The sequence below is a fragment of the Ctenopharyngodon idella genome, chromosome 10 (assembly GCF_019924925.1).
Source record: "Ctenopharyngodon idella isolate HZGC_01 chromosome 10, HZGC01, whole genome shotgun sequence".
Taxonomy (NCBI): Eukaryota; Metazoa; Chordata; class Actinopteri; order Cypriniformes; family Xenocyprididae; genus Ctenopharyngodon; species Ctenopharyngodon idella.
In genome coordinates, this window is record NC_067229.1 from 7,246,793 (window position 1) to 7,266,018 (window position 19,226).

Sequence of the window (19,226 nt, forward strand, 5' to 3'; positions counted from 1 at the left end):
TTTTTTAAGTTTAAAAGTCCCTTGCCACAATACTGCTATGGAAAAAAAGCAGTTTATATAATCTTGAAAAGATCTTTTTTGTGTGTGTTCCTTGAAGCTTGGTGACTGATTGGGTGAGCAAATGATTATAGAATGTAAATTTTTTGTTAAACTATTCTCGGAATTCTAGAATCCACTATTTATTTTAAAGAATCTACAGAACTTTTGAGTTCTAGAACTTTTAAGCAACATAGAACAACAAATTCTAGATCTCTGGCCATGTAAATCCTGAAGGAAGTTAGAACTTCCTAAAATTCCAGGCATGTCATGAGCAGCTTAACAGAATCTTAAGAAAAAAAACAACACATTCTACAATAACTACATTTGTGTCAAGCCCAAATTCAAAACCACAGACGACGGCACTCCAAAGTCTCCCATTACTCCTTGATGTCACGTTTGGAACATGAGAACTTGCCACTTCATCAAAGAAACAGAGTCAGAGGGAGGTGAAGGAAATGAAAGCATGAAACCCAGCTGCGAGTTCTGTGAAGTCTTGCCATAAAAAGGGTCACCAGATAAAACACGTAATGTAACACTAATAGCTCTATTGTGTGAACATCTGATATACATGTAATCTTTATTAATGTTTGACAATATACACTACTGTTCAAAAGTTTGGGGTCAGTAAGTAATTAATACTTTTTTAGCAAGGATGGATCAAAAGTGACAGTAAAGACATTTACATTGTTTCAAAAGTTATTTTGAACTTTACAATCAAAGAATCCTGAAAAGTATCAGTTTCCACAAAAATATTGCACTTTTTATATATAAGAAATGTTTCTTGAGCAGCAAATCAGCATTAGAATGATTTCTGAAGGATCATGTGACACTGAAGACTGGAGTAATGATGCTGAAAATTCAGCTTTACATCACAGGAATAAATTACATTTTAAAATATATTTACATAGAAAACAGTTACTTTAAATGGTAATAATATTTCACTGTTTTTACTATATTTTTGAACGAATAAATGCAACCTTGGTGAGCAGAAGAGCCTTCTTTAAAAAACAAAAAAAATCCTACCAATCCATAATAGGATATTCAACACAAAAAGGGGTCAAGACTTAATTTTGGTTGATTGAAAAGTAGACGTTTAATTTTTTTTTACTAGGCAGTAATGCTCCTTTTTCAAATCAATCATTATTTGCTATTATTATTGTAACATTTAAAATTAATTTACTCCATTTACTATTTGGCTTTTGGTTTTTGTTCCTTATATGTAAATAGTTCAATTTAAACTTTCATCATGTTGACTTTAAGAAGGAGAAGCTGCTTTAGAGAAGGAGAACAATTAGAAACGGAGAGACAGGTGTAGGGTGAGAAATAAAAATGAGGAAACAGGAAAGACAACTTGACTTTCTATGGGCTGGGGAGACTGCAGTGTGGTTCAAGACCACAGTGACAGTTTAGTATACGAGTTGAAGAAAGAACAGATTAAGAAAAAGACATTCAGGTCAGGACAAGTCCCAGTTTTTACCTGTAACACGTCACATTTTCCCTTTCATTTATGAATCACACACACCACAGGTCACCACACCCTTCCCTAACCTCTCTCTGACAGTCAACAGTCCGCCCTTGTGCGACACTATGTCCAAGTCAACCAAGGCCAGTCTGATTACAGACTGTGCCTGTGTCTGCAAGCTTGTGTACAATGTGAAACTAGCCATAATTATGGGTCTGTACAAACGAATGCATGTGTGAGCAAAAGCGTGACCCTTTATGAAACCGTCCAACAAAAACTGGTGAAGCAGGAAATGGACTTTTGAACATTATACAGAACCCTGTGACTGGCCACATACATTTTAAGAGAAAAACAGGCATGGGAGAGGTCAGCATAAAAAATAAAATTAAATTAAAAAAAATACAGTTTGGCTTTTAAAAATGAAGACTTTCATTTGGTCTACATCAAACAACAATGGTTATGTTATTCAATCCAGTTCTTCTGTTAACCAAAAGATTGGCTTTTAAAAATGAAGACTTTAATTTGGTCTACATCAAACTTTGCTGGGCCAAATACAGAGCCTTGAGGTATCCTGAACTCAAGACGTGACACAAAAAGTCAGCTCGTCTGTTTTTAGTGCAAAATTAGGCAATTGTATGACATCCTTTAGCTTAGGGCAATGTTTATTTTATCTCTAGAACAATAGGAGAAGTCAGCCTAATGCTGTTATGGGTCCTTACTGTTTTGTTCTTCCCTTCTTGCAAACAGATGTAAACTGCTGTTGGGTTCAATCATTAATTAATTAGAGTGCTGCAAAATACAAACATTGTTCCTGCAGTCAGATTTATACCACAGTGACTGACTGCAAACTATGTAGTGACATGGCAAACCTAACAATAATCAAATCTAGAGATTGCCGTTGGGTCACATACTTTACACTTGATGTCATTCAGTATCCAATGACAGAACTAATCAATGTTATAGGAAATAACTAGCAATTTTGCCAAATTTATACGGGATAAAGTTAAAAACTGCATGTCTAGATGTTAGTAAAACCCTTCTATTTCACATACAGACAAAGTAAGATAAAATGTTTGATAAATTATCCGCTACATTACCACCTCACAATAAGTAGGACAATGACAGTCAGTTTTTCAACAATAAAGTTTTTCAACAAAAAACCCTAAGGATTGATTTCAGTTTAGAATGCACATGAAACTCAGTTCACATAATGGCAACAGCTAAAGTGTCATTATATGAAACAAGTTCCTTTTACATTTTGGAAAGCTCATTTTTTCCAAGTACATTTCTAAAGACTAAATAATGTCTTTTTTAATAACTAGTGGAAATGAAAATTCACAGACACAGAATAAATTATCCAATGCTTTTATAAAGGCCCAAGTTGCATGACACTGTACAATATTACGTCATTCTACCCACATTCCAACACTTTTTGTTTTGTTTAAAGATAATGGAAGTCCTGCTGGTGAAAGATAGTACAGATGATGATTCAATAACAAAAAGGGTGTGTGTGCCGGTTGCTCATGGTTTTCCATTGTTTGATGGTCAATGTTGTCATATCAGCTAACAAAGGCCAATAAAACCGCATCACACAACAACAATCTGCAACAAACATACTTTTTTCTTGCAAGCAACTACCATTGTATTCACTAAAGTTTGTTAGTATGCTAATACATTCTGAGATTCATCCCCCTGCCACTTAAAATCAACATAAAAAAAAAAAATAAAAAAATAAAAAGATACAAAAGGTGGTTACTTGATGACTAGTCAAATAGTTAACCATCCTGACCAATCCCTGTGCATTTGCCTGGAAATAATGGGTGGTTATTGGAGTTTTAAAGTACTCCCTTAGGCGCTTCAAAACACCATTTGCACATTCTTAGCTCATCAATCTAATTCGAACTCACAGAAAAGTGTCACTAACACAAACAGACCCTGAGGGAAGGTTTAATGAAGAGAACATGGTACACAAAGTCTCTGTTTAGCTCAAGCTAGCACACATGGGGATCTGCACCTGGCACTTCACAGGAGATACAACAGACAGTTCGTTGATCAGCTGATTTATAAAACAACTGGAGAAAGATCGGACTAGAAACACGTGCACTAATGCTCCGTTAGTTTGATAAGCATCAGCGCACAAATATTGGATGGACAAATTCCAGAACTCCAAAGGATCAAAGCTGCTTTTATTAACTGCGAAGGAATGGAAAAACTAAGGGAATTTATTAGTAAGGTAGCATTTTCTCAAAGACGAGCTAAAAAACGTTAACTGTTTTCTGTGCATATGTTCATATGACAGCCAGTGTGCACTCCCTCTAAAGTCAACAAACTCATAGTACACCTCTTTAAACTGTCACTCACAAGATAAAGGATGTCATATAATAGCCTAATTTTGTAGTAAATGCAGACGAGACTTGTTTAAGTAACGTTTTGAGTTCAGAGTACCTCAAGGCTCTGTATTCGGCCCAGCAAAGTTTTACATAGATGAAATAAAGTCTTTATTTTTGCATGCTGAACTATAATGTCTATATATAGCCTTTTGTAACCTAGCACTAATGAATTTTTTACATAATTTCCATTGAATTTTAGGCAAAGAATAACAATATAGTCATATATACAGTGATATAAAATTACTGCCATTGATACTCCCAACCCCTAGCCTAGGGTCTTTTGGACAACTGAAGAACTAGATTGAATAACAAAACTATTGTTGTTCCCAAAGATGACGTTTTGCCCCAAAGTGACAGTCAAAAACTGTGGTTTTAGCAATACCAGGGCTGATGAGAATGTTGAGACCACAGCTGTCTGTGATTTACGATGAATGAGCCAATCAGTGTCCGCTCTGTTCTCATGGCAATAAGGCATATGTAGACCGCAGGTCAGTCTAAAGGAGCCAGTGTGTAGCTTCACATTGTTGGCATGGTAACACTTGTGAGTGACAGGTCACAAAAGGTGTGCGAAGAGATGGTTGACTTTAAAGGAAGTGCACGCTGGCTGTCAAACAGATGAAACGGAAAGGAATATGTGGATAAAGAAAATGTGCACGGATGTTGACAATTTAAGGATTTTAACTTCAAACTGTTTTGTGTGTCATGTTTCCATGAATTTCCTTCCCCCTTCCTTTTTCTCTTCCTAACAGAACAAAAACAAAACGTGCTGAGGCAAGATCCAGTCTTCCGTTCAACTGAGGTCTTGTTTCACAGTTGAACCAATGACCCCTTCAACTTTTAATAATCCCCAAACACACAGAGGCTTGATTTCCAAATACAAATACAAAGCAAACTGACAAAATATAGTACAGAACAAATGTTAATCTATTGAACACAATAACCCTCCTACACCGGTGGTCATCCAGTGTGTGGAAACAACAAAACACAAAACGTCTTACCTTAAAACTGGCTAGTTCTTGTTTAGTGAATCCATGACTGTGGATAATCTTCATCTGTTTGACCAGCGTACTTTTCCCACTTTCTGCAGCACCTACATCCAAAAAAGTACCATAAAATGACTAAATAGACAATTAGTTATCACCTGTAACCAAAGAAACATTACATGAACAGTCCAAGATTAAGTGTCTTGTTCAAAGGTACAACCATGACAGTTCATGAATCAACCTTTTTGAAGTTCGAACTAACAACAGTTAGGTTTAGTTTGAGCCTACAGCCTTTCAGATGAGCTCAGATCTGAGATTTGAACATATCTATTTAGTTACAGTACCTGACCAGATATAGGGTCTGAACCTACAATCTGTCGATTTAAACTCAGATCATGGGTTTGAACATGTAACCTTACAAATTTTAACCCAGAACTCTGGTTCAAAACCCAGAAATGTTCAATTTAAAGCACAGACCCAAGTAACATTTTGAGTTCAGAGTACCTCAAGGCTCTGTATTCGGCCCAGCAAAGTTTGACGTAGATGAAATAAAGTCTTTATTTTTGCAAGCTGAACTGTAATGTCTATTTATAGGCACAAAATATCATTTTGTAACCTAGTACTAATGTTTTCTTACATAATTTCCAATTAATTTTAGTCAAAGAATATCAATATAGTCATATATACAGTGATACAAAATTACTGCAATTCATACTGCCAACCCCTAGACTAGGATCTTTTCGATAACTGAAGAACTAGATTGAATAACACAACTATTGTTGTTCCCAAAGATTATGTTTTGCCCCAACCCGCAAATGTTCAATTTAAAGCACAGATCCAAGCTTTAATCAACATCCACTCAGTATCTGAGGTTTGAACCTCCCACCTTTCAGATATCAGACCATATGTCTGGTTTGAACCAACAAATGTTCAACTGATCTAACATTTCAACCAACAACCTTTTAGTTCCAACCATTTTTTTTTTTTTAGCTTGAACCCATACATTTGCAATTACCAACCCAGACCTGGAGTTCAAACCCAAAATTGTTTAGTAAACTAGAATACCCAAAATTACATGTCTAACGTTCAAGTAGGCCTATGTAAACATCAAAATCCATGTTATTTTAACTAAAAGCAACGGGCAGATGAACAAACATCAGATTTAGAGCGGTCGTACCCAGCATGAGGATCTTCACCACGTTCATCTCTCTCTTGGCGTACTCGTACAGATCTCTGTCTATCTGCGAGCTGTGGATCTTCGCCTTCTTTCCCTCCTCTGTCACCTCTGAGCCCAGACACAGACCCATATCCAGAGCTCATGTCTTTCCCACAGAGCTAAAGATCCAGCTGAAATCCCATGACCACGGATGAAACCGAAGAGGAACGTTTAAAGTCGCGTAAAAACATACCGGCGAGATCCCGCGCGCTCTTATCCAAAGTCCCGGTTAACGCGTAAAATGACACCAAAGTTGCCGTCAATTGCGCGTGTTTTTGGAGTAATCTAACTCCAAATCTCCAAAAAGAGAAACAGGCTGGAACAGACACGATCGGACAGGAAGAAAGAGGAAAAAAAGTTTCAAATTCGCCTGTTCCCGGTTAGTTTCGTCAGACTGAGCGCTCGTGCGGGATCATTGTGAGAGCTCAACAACACTGTCAGACGCCGCGCAAACACTCCTAATCCACAACACAACACTACCTGTTCATTACGGGTAAGCTAAATGGTGTATGTTGCCTACAGAGCGTCTCTTTTTGATTTTTGGGGGGTGTCAGTGTTCTTTAGGAAGGAAGTGACGTGATGTTTGTGGAACTTTGTCACCTGAGATGGGTTTTGTCCAAGGCAAGAGCTGTGCGAAAGAGCTGCAGTCCCTGAAATTCCATATAAAATTTAATTAAAGTAATAAATTAATTCATCATTAATAAAACGTTATAAAATAAAATGAAGTTAAAAAAAAGGGAAATTATTTGAAAACATTAAAAGTAACAAACAAAACAAAAAAATGAAGTAAAATACTATAAACAATCAAATACAATATGCATTTTATAATAAAATATAAGGGTTAATTACACAAAATATAGTTTATTGATCTAATATGATGCTTTCTTAACAGTTTGATGTTTTTAATCACCAACCAGTGATTAACAGATTCAACCTAACCTGCTGTAAAATTCAGTACATTATGTTTGTACTTCACATTATATTTATGTACAAAAATTACATAAATTTATCAATAAATATTAATTTGGAAAACAAAACATTCAAAGCATTGAACAGATTTCACTGTTGATATGTTGAAACATGTTGTTTTGATACATTTTTATTGTGAAAATTGCAATTTACTTTGCAATTAATTGTGTTTTGATGATTTACGGTTTATGATGGGATGAAATCAAATAAATTAAAAGACTGTCTGAATACAATAACACACCATCAACATTCATCAGCATCTAACGTTACATACAGAATTGGTCACTCAACATTTCTGCTCACATCTGTAATGTAGAGACTTTAAATTAGTGTTTTTCACAGCAATTCACTATAAATGTAGAGGAAATGTTAAAAACAGGGTGCTTTGAAACGCATTCAAAACAGAAACAGGTGACAAAACTGCATAAAAAAGATGAAGAATATTTATGTTGCACATTAAAATGAATTAAAGTGTGACGTTAAACCAGCAGTGAATTTTGAATATCACAGCATCCTGACATCTAACAATCACCTGAGGTCGGAGTAAAAGAGACAGTAAAAATGGCAAGTATGTGACTGTGGACAGTGTATGAAATGATATTTGACAAAACTTGAGTTCTGAACTTTTTTTCACAACACACCTATCAAACTTCCAGTTATGAGATGGGTAAAACTACAACAGCACCACTAGAATAAAAGATACCATGGTAAAACCTGTCAAAACATGCCCAGATCACATTTTACCTATATATACACATATTTACACACACACATACATATTAGGACAATTAAGTTTTTTTGCTGGAGATTATTTTGATAAAAATTTTTCCATTAGCCCATTTGCCAAAATCTCATTACCATAACTGAAGAATATTAATTATATAAAATATATAAAAGTATTTATATATGGTAGTAAACCCTTAATTTATACTTATCTACATAAAAAAAAAAAAGATAATTGTATTACAGTATTTTGTTTTTATATAATGATAATCTAGTAAGAATCAATACTGCAAATAATGTGCAAACAAATTAAAATAAAATAAAAAAACGTTCAGATGCATTATGGTAATTAAAATATGGATGGAAATTAATTTAAATTATAAAAATAATGTCACAATGCAAAAACATTTAATAATCCTAAATCAGGCTTTGTTCTTTTTTTAATGCAAAATATAATTTCTTTTGTTTTGTTTTTTTCTTTTGATTTTGGGGTAAATGTGACCTGGATATGTTTCCAAGAGATTCACTCACATATAAAACACAAAATTAAAATAAAAAACAATTAAGCTTACACATACTAACCGCTAATTTGCATACTAACGAAGTCAACATGAAATGTTCCTTCACTAAGCATTTCTCTGCTCATCTACAGATACCGTATGTGCGGATGGATCACCAATTTAAAAAAATGACACAATCTTCCCATAAAATGATGCAAACGTATTTGCTGAACGTTCCTCTGTGCTCCTCCCATTCAGAGAGAAAGTTCTCAACCCGTTTAACAGGTACCATTAAAACTCTCTGTGCACAACAAAGTGTTTTTGTCATCAAACAAGAGTCGTACAACATATAAAAACAAGTCCGTGTTCCTCCACGTGTTTTATAACAGTCCGGGGGGTAATTTTAGTTCTACGTCGAAGCCCTTGATTTGTTTGATTTGGATAGCTCGGTTAATTCTTCACGAGAGCCGCCTCGGTCTTCAGTGAATCATCTTTATGCTTCAAAGCCTCGAACACAGCCATCTCTTTAGCTTCCTTCTTCTGGTTCCTGGCCTCAAACTGCAATCTACCGGACAAAAAGAGAGATTGGCATTTGCATACTTTCATAAACACTTCAAGTGAGCACCGTTTTTACATTTTGCTCGTGTTATCCTTCAGACCTGTTCTCAATGATTCTCTGCACGATGTCGTCGGTGGTCAGATCACTGCCGCTGTCTAGGACGCGGAAAATACCTCTCTTCTTTGCTTCCTGAGAAGAGAGAAACAGGTTAAAAACAGTAGTTATGGAAGAGAAGATCATTCAGAGATGCATATTAGAAGACTTTACTCACATCGTAAGGGTCTGTCCCGTCTGTGTCGGGAAACACTTCTGTCTTCCCATGACACACCAGATCCACCTACAGCCAGACACACAAACAGTCAGCTATAGATCAACGAATGCAGATTCTGCTTTGTAGAGATACTGAAACACTTTCAGATGATCAGATAGTTATCAGATATATAAATCAGAACATTTAAAAAAAAAAAAAAAAAAAAAACAGTGTTCAAACTAAAGTGCCAAATCTAAATTTAAAAATTATAATTAAAACTGATTAAAGTCAGGTATTAAAATATTCTATAATGTAAAAACAAGAAGATGGATAGAAGTTTAGTGCTTTGAAAATTTGGTACTGATAATATATAATAGAAAAAAGGAAACTTAGAAACTGAAAAAAAAAAAAAAAAAACCATTTGCTTAATACATTTAAAAAAATGATAAGTACAGCATTATGATTATATCTAAATTTTAAAGTCAGGTACTAAAATATTTTAATATAAAAACAAAAAGATAGATATAAGTTTAGAAATTTGGTTTAAAAATTTGGCACTGAAAAAATAATGGAAAAAAGGAATCTTAGAAACTGAAAAAAGGAAATTTTTGCTTAAAACATTAAAAAACCAATAGTAAAGCATTACGATTTTACCTACATTTTAAAAATTGTAATTAAAACTGGTTAAAGTCAGGTTTCAAAATATCTTAATGTAGAAAAGAAAAGATAGATATGTTTAGTGCTTTAGTGCTAAAAAAAATAATGGAAAAAAAAACTTAGAAACTGAAAAAAAGAAAATTAATTAATTAAAATTAAGCAGATAATAACAGATATTCATATATTTCAGTACCAAATTTCTAGGTACATTTAATAAAATATAAGATTTTAAAATATAACATTTTCACTAATATTTAAAAAAACATTTAAATATAGAAATACATTTTATTACATGCACCAATATAAAAATTCATAGCAATTAACCTACATATAACAACATATATAATTTACAAAGACTTTTAATATGCAAAAAAAGTCCAATAAATCGCTAAGTTCACCATTATATTTTGCACCCTTTGTATTTTAGAAAAATGCCCCAAGCTCTCTGTTGAGTTCTCTAAAGTTAAACTATAATGCACGGTTGAACTCTCTGTAACTGTCTGAGGGTTTCTGGTTAAAGAGGAGAGCAGTAAGTCTCTAGATTGTTCCCGGACAACAACAACACAGAATTGCTGAAATAGTGGTCTGTCACTAAAGCCTCTGAGTTTGGCTGCTGTCCCAGAGCTGTACACAACACACAAACACACACAGCTTTAAGCCTCAATACAGTACAGTGTGAATCACACAAACCTCATTCTCTTCACACTCAAAGCCTTTTATTGTGTTATTGTGTCTGAAAGGGGCTTACATTGAAAGTAGTTTCTTATTCACCACAATGAATGAACAATGTAAAGTTGCACTGCTTTAATACTGTACCTTAAAGTGATCCAGAAGATCTTTTCCTACTGCGTACGGAGCCCCGATCACAACCTCTGACACGTACTGAAGACAAGAGAATCACAAGACAGTTATTCACAGCCTAAATCAACAAGTATAAACTAGAATATTAAGTTCTAAAGTTCTAAACTGTTTAGGTTCCATATTCTTAAAGTTGAAATGCTTTAGGTTCTACTTTCTAAAAATTGTCCAGTTTTATAGTTCTAACTTAAGTCGTCCAAGTCCTCTAAGTTATAATATCTTTAGGATTTAAGTTCTCAGAGTTCTCAAAGTTCTAAAGTTCTACACTGCTTAAGTTCTACGTTCTCTGACTTTTAAGTTCTCCAAGCTCACAAATTTCTACAGTTCTATAGTTCGAAGTTCCCTCAGTTTTACATTCTAGTTCTAATTTCTTTAAGTTGTACATTCTCTAAGTTCCACAGTTCTGCATTGTCTAGCTTCTACATTATCTAACTTTTAATTTCTTTAGGTTTTGAAATGAAAATTCTGTCATTAATTACTCACCCTCATTTTGTTCCATACCCACCATATATGAGGGTGAGTCTATGAATCTTTTGTGTCGAATCAGTGGTTCGGAGCGCCAAAGTCACGTGATTTCAGCAGTTTGGCGGTTTGACACGCGATCCGAATCATGATTCGACACAAAAGATTCATAACGCTCCGAAGCTTAATGAAGCAGTGTTTTGAAATCGCCCATCACTATATAAGTCGCTATTTTGTTTTTTTGGCACACCAAAAATATTCTCGTCACTTCATAATATTAATATTGAACCACTGTACTCACATTAACTGATTTAAATATGTTTTTAGTACATTAATGAATCTTGAGAGAGGAAATGTCTTTGCTGGCTATGCAGGCTTCACTGAGCCATCGGATTTCAACAAAAATATCTTAATTTGTGTTCCGAAGATTAACGAAGGTCTTACGGGTGTGGAACGGCATAAATTACATTATTTAATAATAAAGCAATTTTATTTAGTAATAAATGACATTATTTTCATTTTTGGGTGAACTAACCCTTTAAGTTCTCAGGGTTCTCCAAATTCACAAAGGTATCCAGTTCTAGTTTGCCAAGTTCTAAGTTCTGAAAGATCTCCAGGTTCTATTTAAGTTATAAATGTTCTACATTCTCAGAGTTCTCCAGTTCTAAGTTCATCATGTTCCTCAAGTTCTACAGTTCTATTGTTCCTTAAGTTTAAATTACTCAGTTCAAACATCCTAAAATTGCCCAAATCAGCTGAACTTCTAAAATTCCTAAAGCCAAATGAAACCTCCTTTCATCCACTGGGACAGTCTTCGGAAAGGCATGCATGTGTGATTTGCATTGCTATCACAGTGTGAGGGAGGTCTGGAGTTTCACTGCATGTTACTGATACCAGCAGCTCAATATGGGTTCTGTCTGAAAACGACATCATGCTTTAGGTATGCTGTTATGTGCCTGATCCATGAGAACATGTTCGCTGTGGATGAATGAGAGGGTTTGTAAACTAGGATATGGTTTGGATTAGCACAAGGTGCATGATTTTTAATGGGCATCTCATAAACATTTTTCATTGCTTGTGATATTTGTCCTTTTGACCTTGAGATGTTTCTTAATGTTTCTGCCTAGTTTCTTCCCCCTACACTCTCTCTTTTTTTTTTTTTTTTTGCAATATTACTCCCTCTCTAAACACAGTGGCCCATTGTTCTTAAACGAAAGTGTCAAGAATACAAAAACAACATAATAAAACGAGATTGGAGACTGTAAATTCTGCACAATCCAGAGAACTGACTGGAGGAGTCAGTAATTTATGCAGACCAATAATATATTAATGGAGGTGGTAAGCTATGCATTCCTTGATGTGAAAAGCAGAGAGATGATTGGAGGAGATGTTAAATTATGCACTCACTCTGCATGCCAGCACACTCAAAGTTCTCTCATGAATATTCATGATGGGGTAGTTCTTCCCTTTGTAGCGGTTCACTTCCTACAAATCAATAATATGAATATACTTAATAAACATGACAATAACAATTACTAAACATTAAAATTATTGCACATCACAACTGCTATATTTCACACATAAGTTACAGACACAATTACAGACCGACACTGCTAATCTGAGCAAGTACTAACCAATAGTAATTTAGAATTTTCAAAACTATAAACAATTATAATGTTGTTTCATTTCTGTTTTCTTGTAATAATTACCACGGTTAGTAACCATAACTGTAATGTGTATGGTATTTTGCACTTTAAGGAACTTAAACACATTCCACCAGAGAGTTCAAAAACGGTGTAAAACAGGTTTGTGTGTGATCATGCCAGGGTTATGAGTTTGAACTTCCCCTTTCCTGGTTCACATGAGGTTTTTTGTCCAATCAAAATTTATCATCAAAAATTAAAAACAGCTTTCTACATCAAATTTTGCCCTTTCAGCAAGCACAATGATGGTGGAGCGGTCTGTAAAATCTTGTGGGTGTGCATGTTTTTATGAAACGCACCTGGTCAAAGTGCAGTCCGACAATGACGTAAGGTTTCTCTGCTTGTTTGTAAACAGTTTCGAGGAAATCCACATGACCAATGTCTATGTGGGCAAGATAGTCAAGGCCAATACACAAAATATACAACCAGAGTTCCCTTAATCACTTTCCCCAAATTCTGCTTAAAAACTTTAAACTGAATTTTTCATGACTTTTCCAAATTTCTGGATGTCTTCCGAAGGTAAGTGTGGAGTGGCATGTGGATTTTAAAAGGATACGGAAAAGGTCGAAAGCTCCGGCCACATATATGATGGTGTCTTCCGGCTGTGGTTCTTTTCCTGAGGCGAACTGGATGATCTTCTGAGAAGTCTGCAGGAACTGAGAGACACCAGTCCAAGGGCTGTGCCCTTTAGGACCCTGAGAAGAACAGATTAACAAAAACGTTTTGCATTTGCAAATACCAAGGGATTCAAATTAACGATGTATATTGTTTTTTTAAATTCATAAACCACATATAAAATTAAAAACAACATAAAAGAGCATTCTCAACTCATTAAACTTACGTAATATGTGACATTTCCAAGCAAAACAAAATATTAAAACGGAAATAATGTAGAAGACCTGATTTTTATCCATCAGGATTCGAATGGATTATGATGAGTTATGATTATATAAATGTACTTTATTTATATGTTTCAGAGGCGGAAAAATTATGAAAATATTAAAAAAAGATGCAATTATATCTGAGTATGTGCAGATCTGCTCACCTTCCCAAAGTTATCCGTGTGGAGCTGGTAGGCTGTGTTATCCTGAGAGAGGGGGGAATATGAATTAGGGACTGACAGAAAGACTTTACATAATGCTTAACAAGACGCATAAATAAATGATAAATTATACGCACAATGTTACTGTGGTGTGCTTTTGTTAACAGGAGCATACGACCCACTAGGTCTGTCGTAGACACTCCCTGTGTGCGTTTACATTCCCTATTGATGGAAAATGACACATATAGCAACCGTTACACCCACCCTTGGGTTAAAATTCAGTGGTGTGCCACAGGTGTATGTCCGAGGACCATTAGACTTTACCTGTATCGGCCCATTCTCTTCACCTCGTCATAGGTATCCTTCCCGTCCACGGTCAATGTGATGTCATCTAGCAAAATACATGAAAATTACACACTTAAGGCCTGTTTCTCACCAAGGACGGTAACTATAAAGTGTTAATAATTGTTCTAATTCTTTGAGAATAGAGACGTCCACACCACAACCATAACGATAACGACAGAGAAATGATAGCAACAGAATGATTTTTTCCAGCTAATGAACGATAAACATTGACAGTCAATCGTTTGATAGTATCGTTTGATAGAAAACTTTATAAGTTTTTAGAAGAAAAAAAATTTGATTACATTTCGACATTCTCATGCTGAGAAACTGCTGACAAAGACAAAAAACTATATATAATTTTTATTATAATTTTACATATCTTTCTTATTTGACATGCAATAACTCAAGAAGAAAATAAGCTAGGAGGACAATTCTTTTTTGGTAAAGTTCCCCTATATGTGAGCTGCATCTGGATCCAATTTTTGGTGATAGTATAAAGTAATCAAATGTTACAGCATTTGGAACCAAGGTAGCTTTTTTGTTTAGCCCTTGACACCCCCCTAATGGGCATTTTTAAAATCAAACCCGTTCCTCCATGAGGAATATCTCATGATCAACACATTTTAATCAGGAGAATCTGCTGTAAATAGTGATGTGCAATTAGAGCATGTTTCATGAAGTTACGAGCGAAAACGTGACATAAATGCCACATCCGTGTGTTATTTACATATGGGTCTTGCGGGGCTTCAGATACAAAAACTCGATCACATTCAGTCAAAGCCCAAAAACAAATATGCTTGTTGTATTGTATTCCATGAAACCTTTCAAATGACATACGACACATGACTATCTGAGCTGTATGATGTTTTTGACACATTGCAGTACATAGTACAAAAAAGTATTTCATAAATTATGAAAAAAACATTTTTATTTATCAGCAAATAACTCAGCACTACTTAGGAGTTAATCAAATTGGCTACATTCATTGTAAAGTTCAGCCTCTAAGCTTTCAAAATACACCTATTTTGTGTTGATAAAGGCAGAAGTTCTGAAAAATATTATTAATTTTTTTGTAGCTAGATAGCGCCCGCGGAAGGTACTCTCTGGTTTAGAGGGACGACTCAGCACTCATTATATTCCTGTCAAAATTGTTAAAAAGATGAGTTTCTAAGCTTTAAAATGATACCTATTTTGTGTTATTCCTGTCAGCGGTTGCTTAGTAATTTGATTACTAATTTTTTCACGGGGGTGGTGGTACATTTCGGGCTTAAAGGGTTAACTTGATAAACGTCAACATGACCTACACCATGTTTTATGTGCGAAAAGGTTCAATCGTAACATCATTTACATACAGAACTCTTTAAAGGAACGTAACAAAAATAGGCTGTTCAATTCTAAGAATCAAAGAGGATGAAAATGATTATAAAAAAACTTAATTACTACCGTTTTGGTGCAAAACAAGTGTATTTCAAGGGATAAAATTCCACAAAAATGTAAAATATGGCACCTTAAAAGATATTGTAAGGATTAAGGATTACTAGAATGGGCGTCTATAAATATCTAAAGGATCCCCTCACCTCCGTGCACACAGAAATCACAGTTGTACTTGTCCAGCGTCTCCAGTGTGGTGACGTACGGCGCCCCTTCCACAATCTCATCCACCCACTTTATGGCCCGTATCATTTTATAACGCTCAGCCTGCGTGAAGACCGGAGGACCTTTGTGCTTGGCTATTTCCTCTGAACATGAGAGGGAAAATATTTGATAATTTCCTCATTAGGGTTTTATGGTGACTTTATGTAAATTACAAAGCACTGATCTGAAATATGAAGTGTGAAGCATACCGTCTGTATGTACTCCTACTACAAGGTAATCTCCCATTGCTTTGGCCTGTCGTAATTGGTTAGAGTGACCGTAGTGCACCATGTCATAGCTGTGGAGACAGATGTGGACTTTAAATACACAGTTAATGAGGGTCAAGATAACATGACCCGCATTCAAAGACCAAGAGCGCACAGGTGATGTAATAAATAACTGCTTTTATAACAACAAGCACAGCAGTAACTAGAGACGGGTGAGTTATCTAACCAGGACAAGCCCTGTACCCCCAGTAATATCATTACATGGGCCGATGGGATTACATGAGGACATAATCTCCAATTCCATTTCCCATGATTCCTTGCTGGGCACCACACTTCACACTGTTATTTATAACATCAGTTTCATCACTCATAAAGGAACACTACAGTATTTTGGATGAATTAGAGGAATATACATTGTCTTTAAACGTGAAGTGTGTCATTTCTGAACCTCTAGTGTCACCAAATGGAATTGCAATAATAATGCGACTCAGAAGTTTTGTTTGCATTTGCATTTTATGAACAATTAGTGTAGGAGTAAGAAACAGGTAATATCACTTCTATAAGTACTATCTGTAATCGTTCTCAGAAATCACATGACCTGAACACTTTTGAACCTATTATTTATATTACTATTACAGTATATATATATTTTTAATTTTGAATTAGCATTTATTTGTATTTAGTTTAATTTTTAGAAATTCTGTAATGTGCTTTTGTCATTTTTATTAGTTTTTATTTTTTAAATATAGCTTTAATAATTTTAGTACTTCAACTTATTTTAGTTAGTTGCCAAGGCAACATTTCTATTTATTTTTTAAGTTTAAGCTTTCCATCTAATATTTATTATTATTTTCAATAACCGAAAAGGATTTTCAATCGTTTTAGTTAACAATAACAACACTGCTGTACTGCCATACTTACCTGCTGCCAAAGGTAACTAACCATTAGTAATAAACCAATTATTCCATATACTTTCTAATTAAGAAATATCAATTTATCATTCCTCATGCCTATTTACTACACTAACGAATAATACCATGGTATTATGTACTAGACACGGAAATATAGATTAAAAAAAACAGTCATGTCACCTTTATTTATAAAACACTTTATACAATACAGATTTTTCAAAGCAGCTTTTCAGGGATAAACAGGAAAATAATAATTCAATGATGCAAACAGAGTTCAATTATGCTGTAAAGCAACTTTAAAAAGAAACCATGGTAATATGTTTTTTGGACATTTACCATGATAATACCATGTTTTGGACATGAAACCATAGTATACCATGCTGTACCTTATAAATACCACAGTACATAAATATGGTAATCATTCAGTGCAATGGAAAACATCATAGCACCTTGACATTGCCATCTGACACCACTATACTATGGTACTACTATGTTTATTTCACATGTACTGTGGTAATACTATTATCATGGAAGACAAGTACCATGGTGATGTCATATTTTGGACATGGCATGTATTTTAGTACCGCTAAGTTATATATTTTCAAATTACCACAGTAATACCATGTGATACTATAACTGTTCCATGGTGCTGATAAGGTACTTTTTGCACGGATATGGTACTCCAAGACTCCACGATTGTCAAGGTTGGAAAAACATGGTACTTTTTGGTGGTAATTTAACAATACCATGGTAAACTCATCTCTGCGCAACTATACAACTTCTTATGTTGAATTCTATCACTATAAGACAATTTAGAGATGCTATAGAGATACATAAGCACTTTGTGTTTATCACCGTATGAGTGTGATATCACTTACCAGCCGTCACACCATACCCTGATCACCCGCTTCCTCTTCTCCGGGCTGTGGCTGGAGGAGATCGGCTCTCCTTTCACCTCCTCCTCAACCGAATGGCTTCCGTTCCTGATCATGTTTTAATGCGTATAAACTCCCCGAACAGACGTTATAAGCAACTGTAACACTCTGCTTTGATATGAATTACACCGGCAAAGTCGATACGCCCTTCCAGACTGTTCGCAACGAAGACGACGCAACGCCGGCAAACACCACGCCTCCTCACGATGCTCCTCCCCTCCGATTAGGAAGTGACGCCAGGCCAGTGTCGCATGATTTCTTCGCAACAAGTGCAAAGATGATAAACCATAAACATATATATATATACATTTTATTTATTTTTATTTATATGTACTTACATGTCTATGTGATAAACTCCCATAATAAAAAATAATATGATAAAAAATAACTCAGTTCAAAAACTAAAAACTTCGTAACAATTCACTAATGTAATACATACATATTTGTCTTAAATTTGTCTTTCTTTTTTTTCTTCTATATTTTTTACAACAAAAACGTAACCGCAATTTGGCTAAGTAATAAATAAACAAATACATTCATATTTTTAGAACATTTGAATATAATGTTTAATGTTTCACATTGGGGTTATAGGCCTATCTCTTAAACTGATAATAGCCTAATAATAATAACAGGCAAATAATAAAAATCAATGTTAAAATCTACGTTAAAGCTGGGACAAAAATGAAAAATAAACAAAATTACCTATTATTTATTTAAATAAACTGATCATGAAAAGCTTTTTTTGCAAAATACTGGAATCTTGCTCATTTCAGATTTTTTTTTTTTTTAATGCAAGTGCAAATTATTTAAAAAATATAACAATTTATGAATATCTTATAATTAGTGTTTGAATTTCATCACGCATATAAGTTTCAAAAGATAGTATTTGCTTATTACAGTTGCAAGAAAAAGTATGTGAACCACTTGCAGAATCTGTGAAAATGTGCAAAATTTTAACAAAATAAGAGCGATCATACAAAATGCATGTTATTTTTTATTTAGTACTGTCCTGAGTAAGATATTTTACATAAAAGATGTTTACATATAATCCACAAGACAAAAAAATAGCTGAATTTATTAAAATAACCCCATTCATAAGTATGTGAACCACTGATTCTTAATACTGTGTGTGGTTACCTGGATGATCTACGACTGTTTGTTTGTTTTGTGATGGTTGTTCATGAGTCTCTTGTTTGTCCTGAGCAGTTAAACTGAGCTCTGTTCTTCAGAAAATATCTCCAGGTCCCAAAAATTCTTCAGTTTTCCAGCATCTTTTGCATATTTGAACCCTTTACAGCAGTGACTGTATGATTTTGAGATCCATCTTTTCACATGGAGGACAACTGAGGGACTCAAACAC

At 34.6% G+C, this 19,226-nt stretch overlaps 2 protein-coding genes across 2 annotated transcripts in view; both read right to left on the reverse strand.

The window, feature by feature from the left end:
• The window catches only part of gnav1 (guanine nucleotide binding protein (G protein) alpha v1), a 31,683-nt gene extending 25,035 nt beyond the window's left edge, over positions 1-6,648 (reverse strand). The window contains exons 1-2 of the mRNA XM_051909439.1: positions 6,052-6,648; positions 4,890-4,981 (exon numbers count right to left, since the gene is read on the reverse strand). Of these exons, the coding sequence (XP_051765399.1) occupies positions 4,890-4,981; positions 6,052-6,181 (222 nt within the window). The 5' untranslated portion in view covers positions 6,182-6,648. The remainder of the gene's footprint in view (positions 1-4,889; positions 4,982-6,051) is intronic.
• Positions 6,649-7,159: 511 nt separating this feature from the next.
• Positions 7,160-18,083, reverse strand: pcyt2 (phosphate cytidylyltransferase 2, ethanolamine). Its single transcript, XM_051909438.1, has 13 exons — positions 17,810-18,083; positions 16,003-16,091; positions 15,736-15,897; positions 14,138-14,204; positions 13,951-14,035; positions 13,817-13,858; positions 13,328-13,466; positions 13,071-13,153; positions 12,476-12,553; positions 10,565-10,630; positions 9,113-9,178; positions 8,942-9,030; positions 7,160-8,847 (listed from the first exon to the last, which is right to left on the reverse strand). The coding sequence occupies exons 1-13, from the start codon at positions 17,920-17,922 to the stop codon at positions 8,733-8,735; spliced, it is 1,194 nt and encodes a 397-aa protein (XP_051765398.1). The 5' UTR covers positions 17,923-18,083; the 3' UTR covers positions 7,160-8,732.
• Positions 18,084-19,226: the final 1,143 nt, after the last annotated feature.

What these genes read in the sequence shown, in the direction of transcription:
- pcyt2 (XM_051909438.1), bottom strand. Translation starts at nt 17,922, where the DNA reads ATGATCAGGAACGGAAGCCATTCGGTTGAGGAGGAGGTGAAAGGAGAG. An exon ending in AGTAGGAGTACATACAGACG is followed by an intron (nt 15,898 to 16,002) that starts GTATGCTTCACA and finishes TCTCATGTTCAG; the next exon opens with AGGAAATAGCCAAGCACAAA. An exon ending in ACACGGATAACTTTGGGAAG is followed by an intron (nt 13,467 to 13,816) that starts GTGAGCAGATCT and finishes TGTTCTTCTCAG; the next exon opens with GGTCCTAAAGGGCACAGCCC.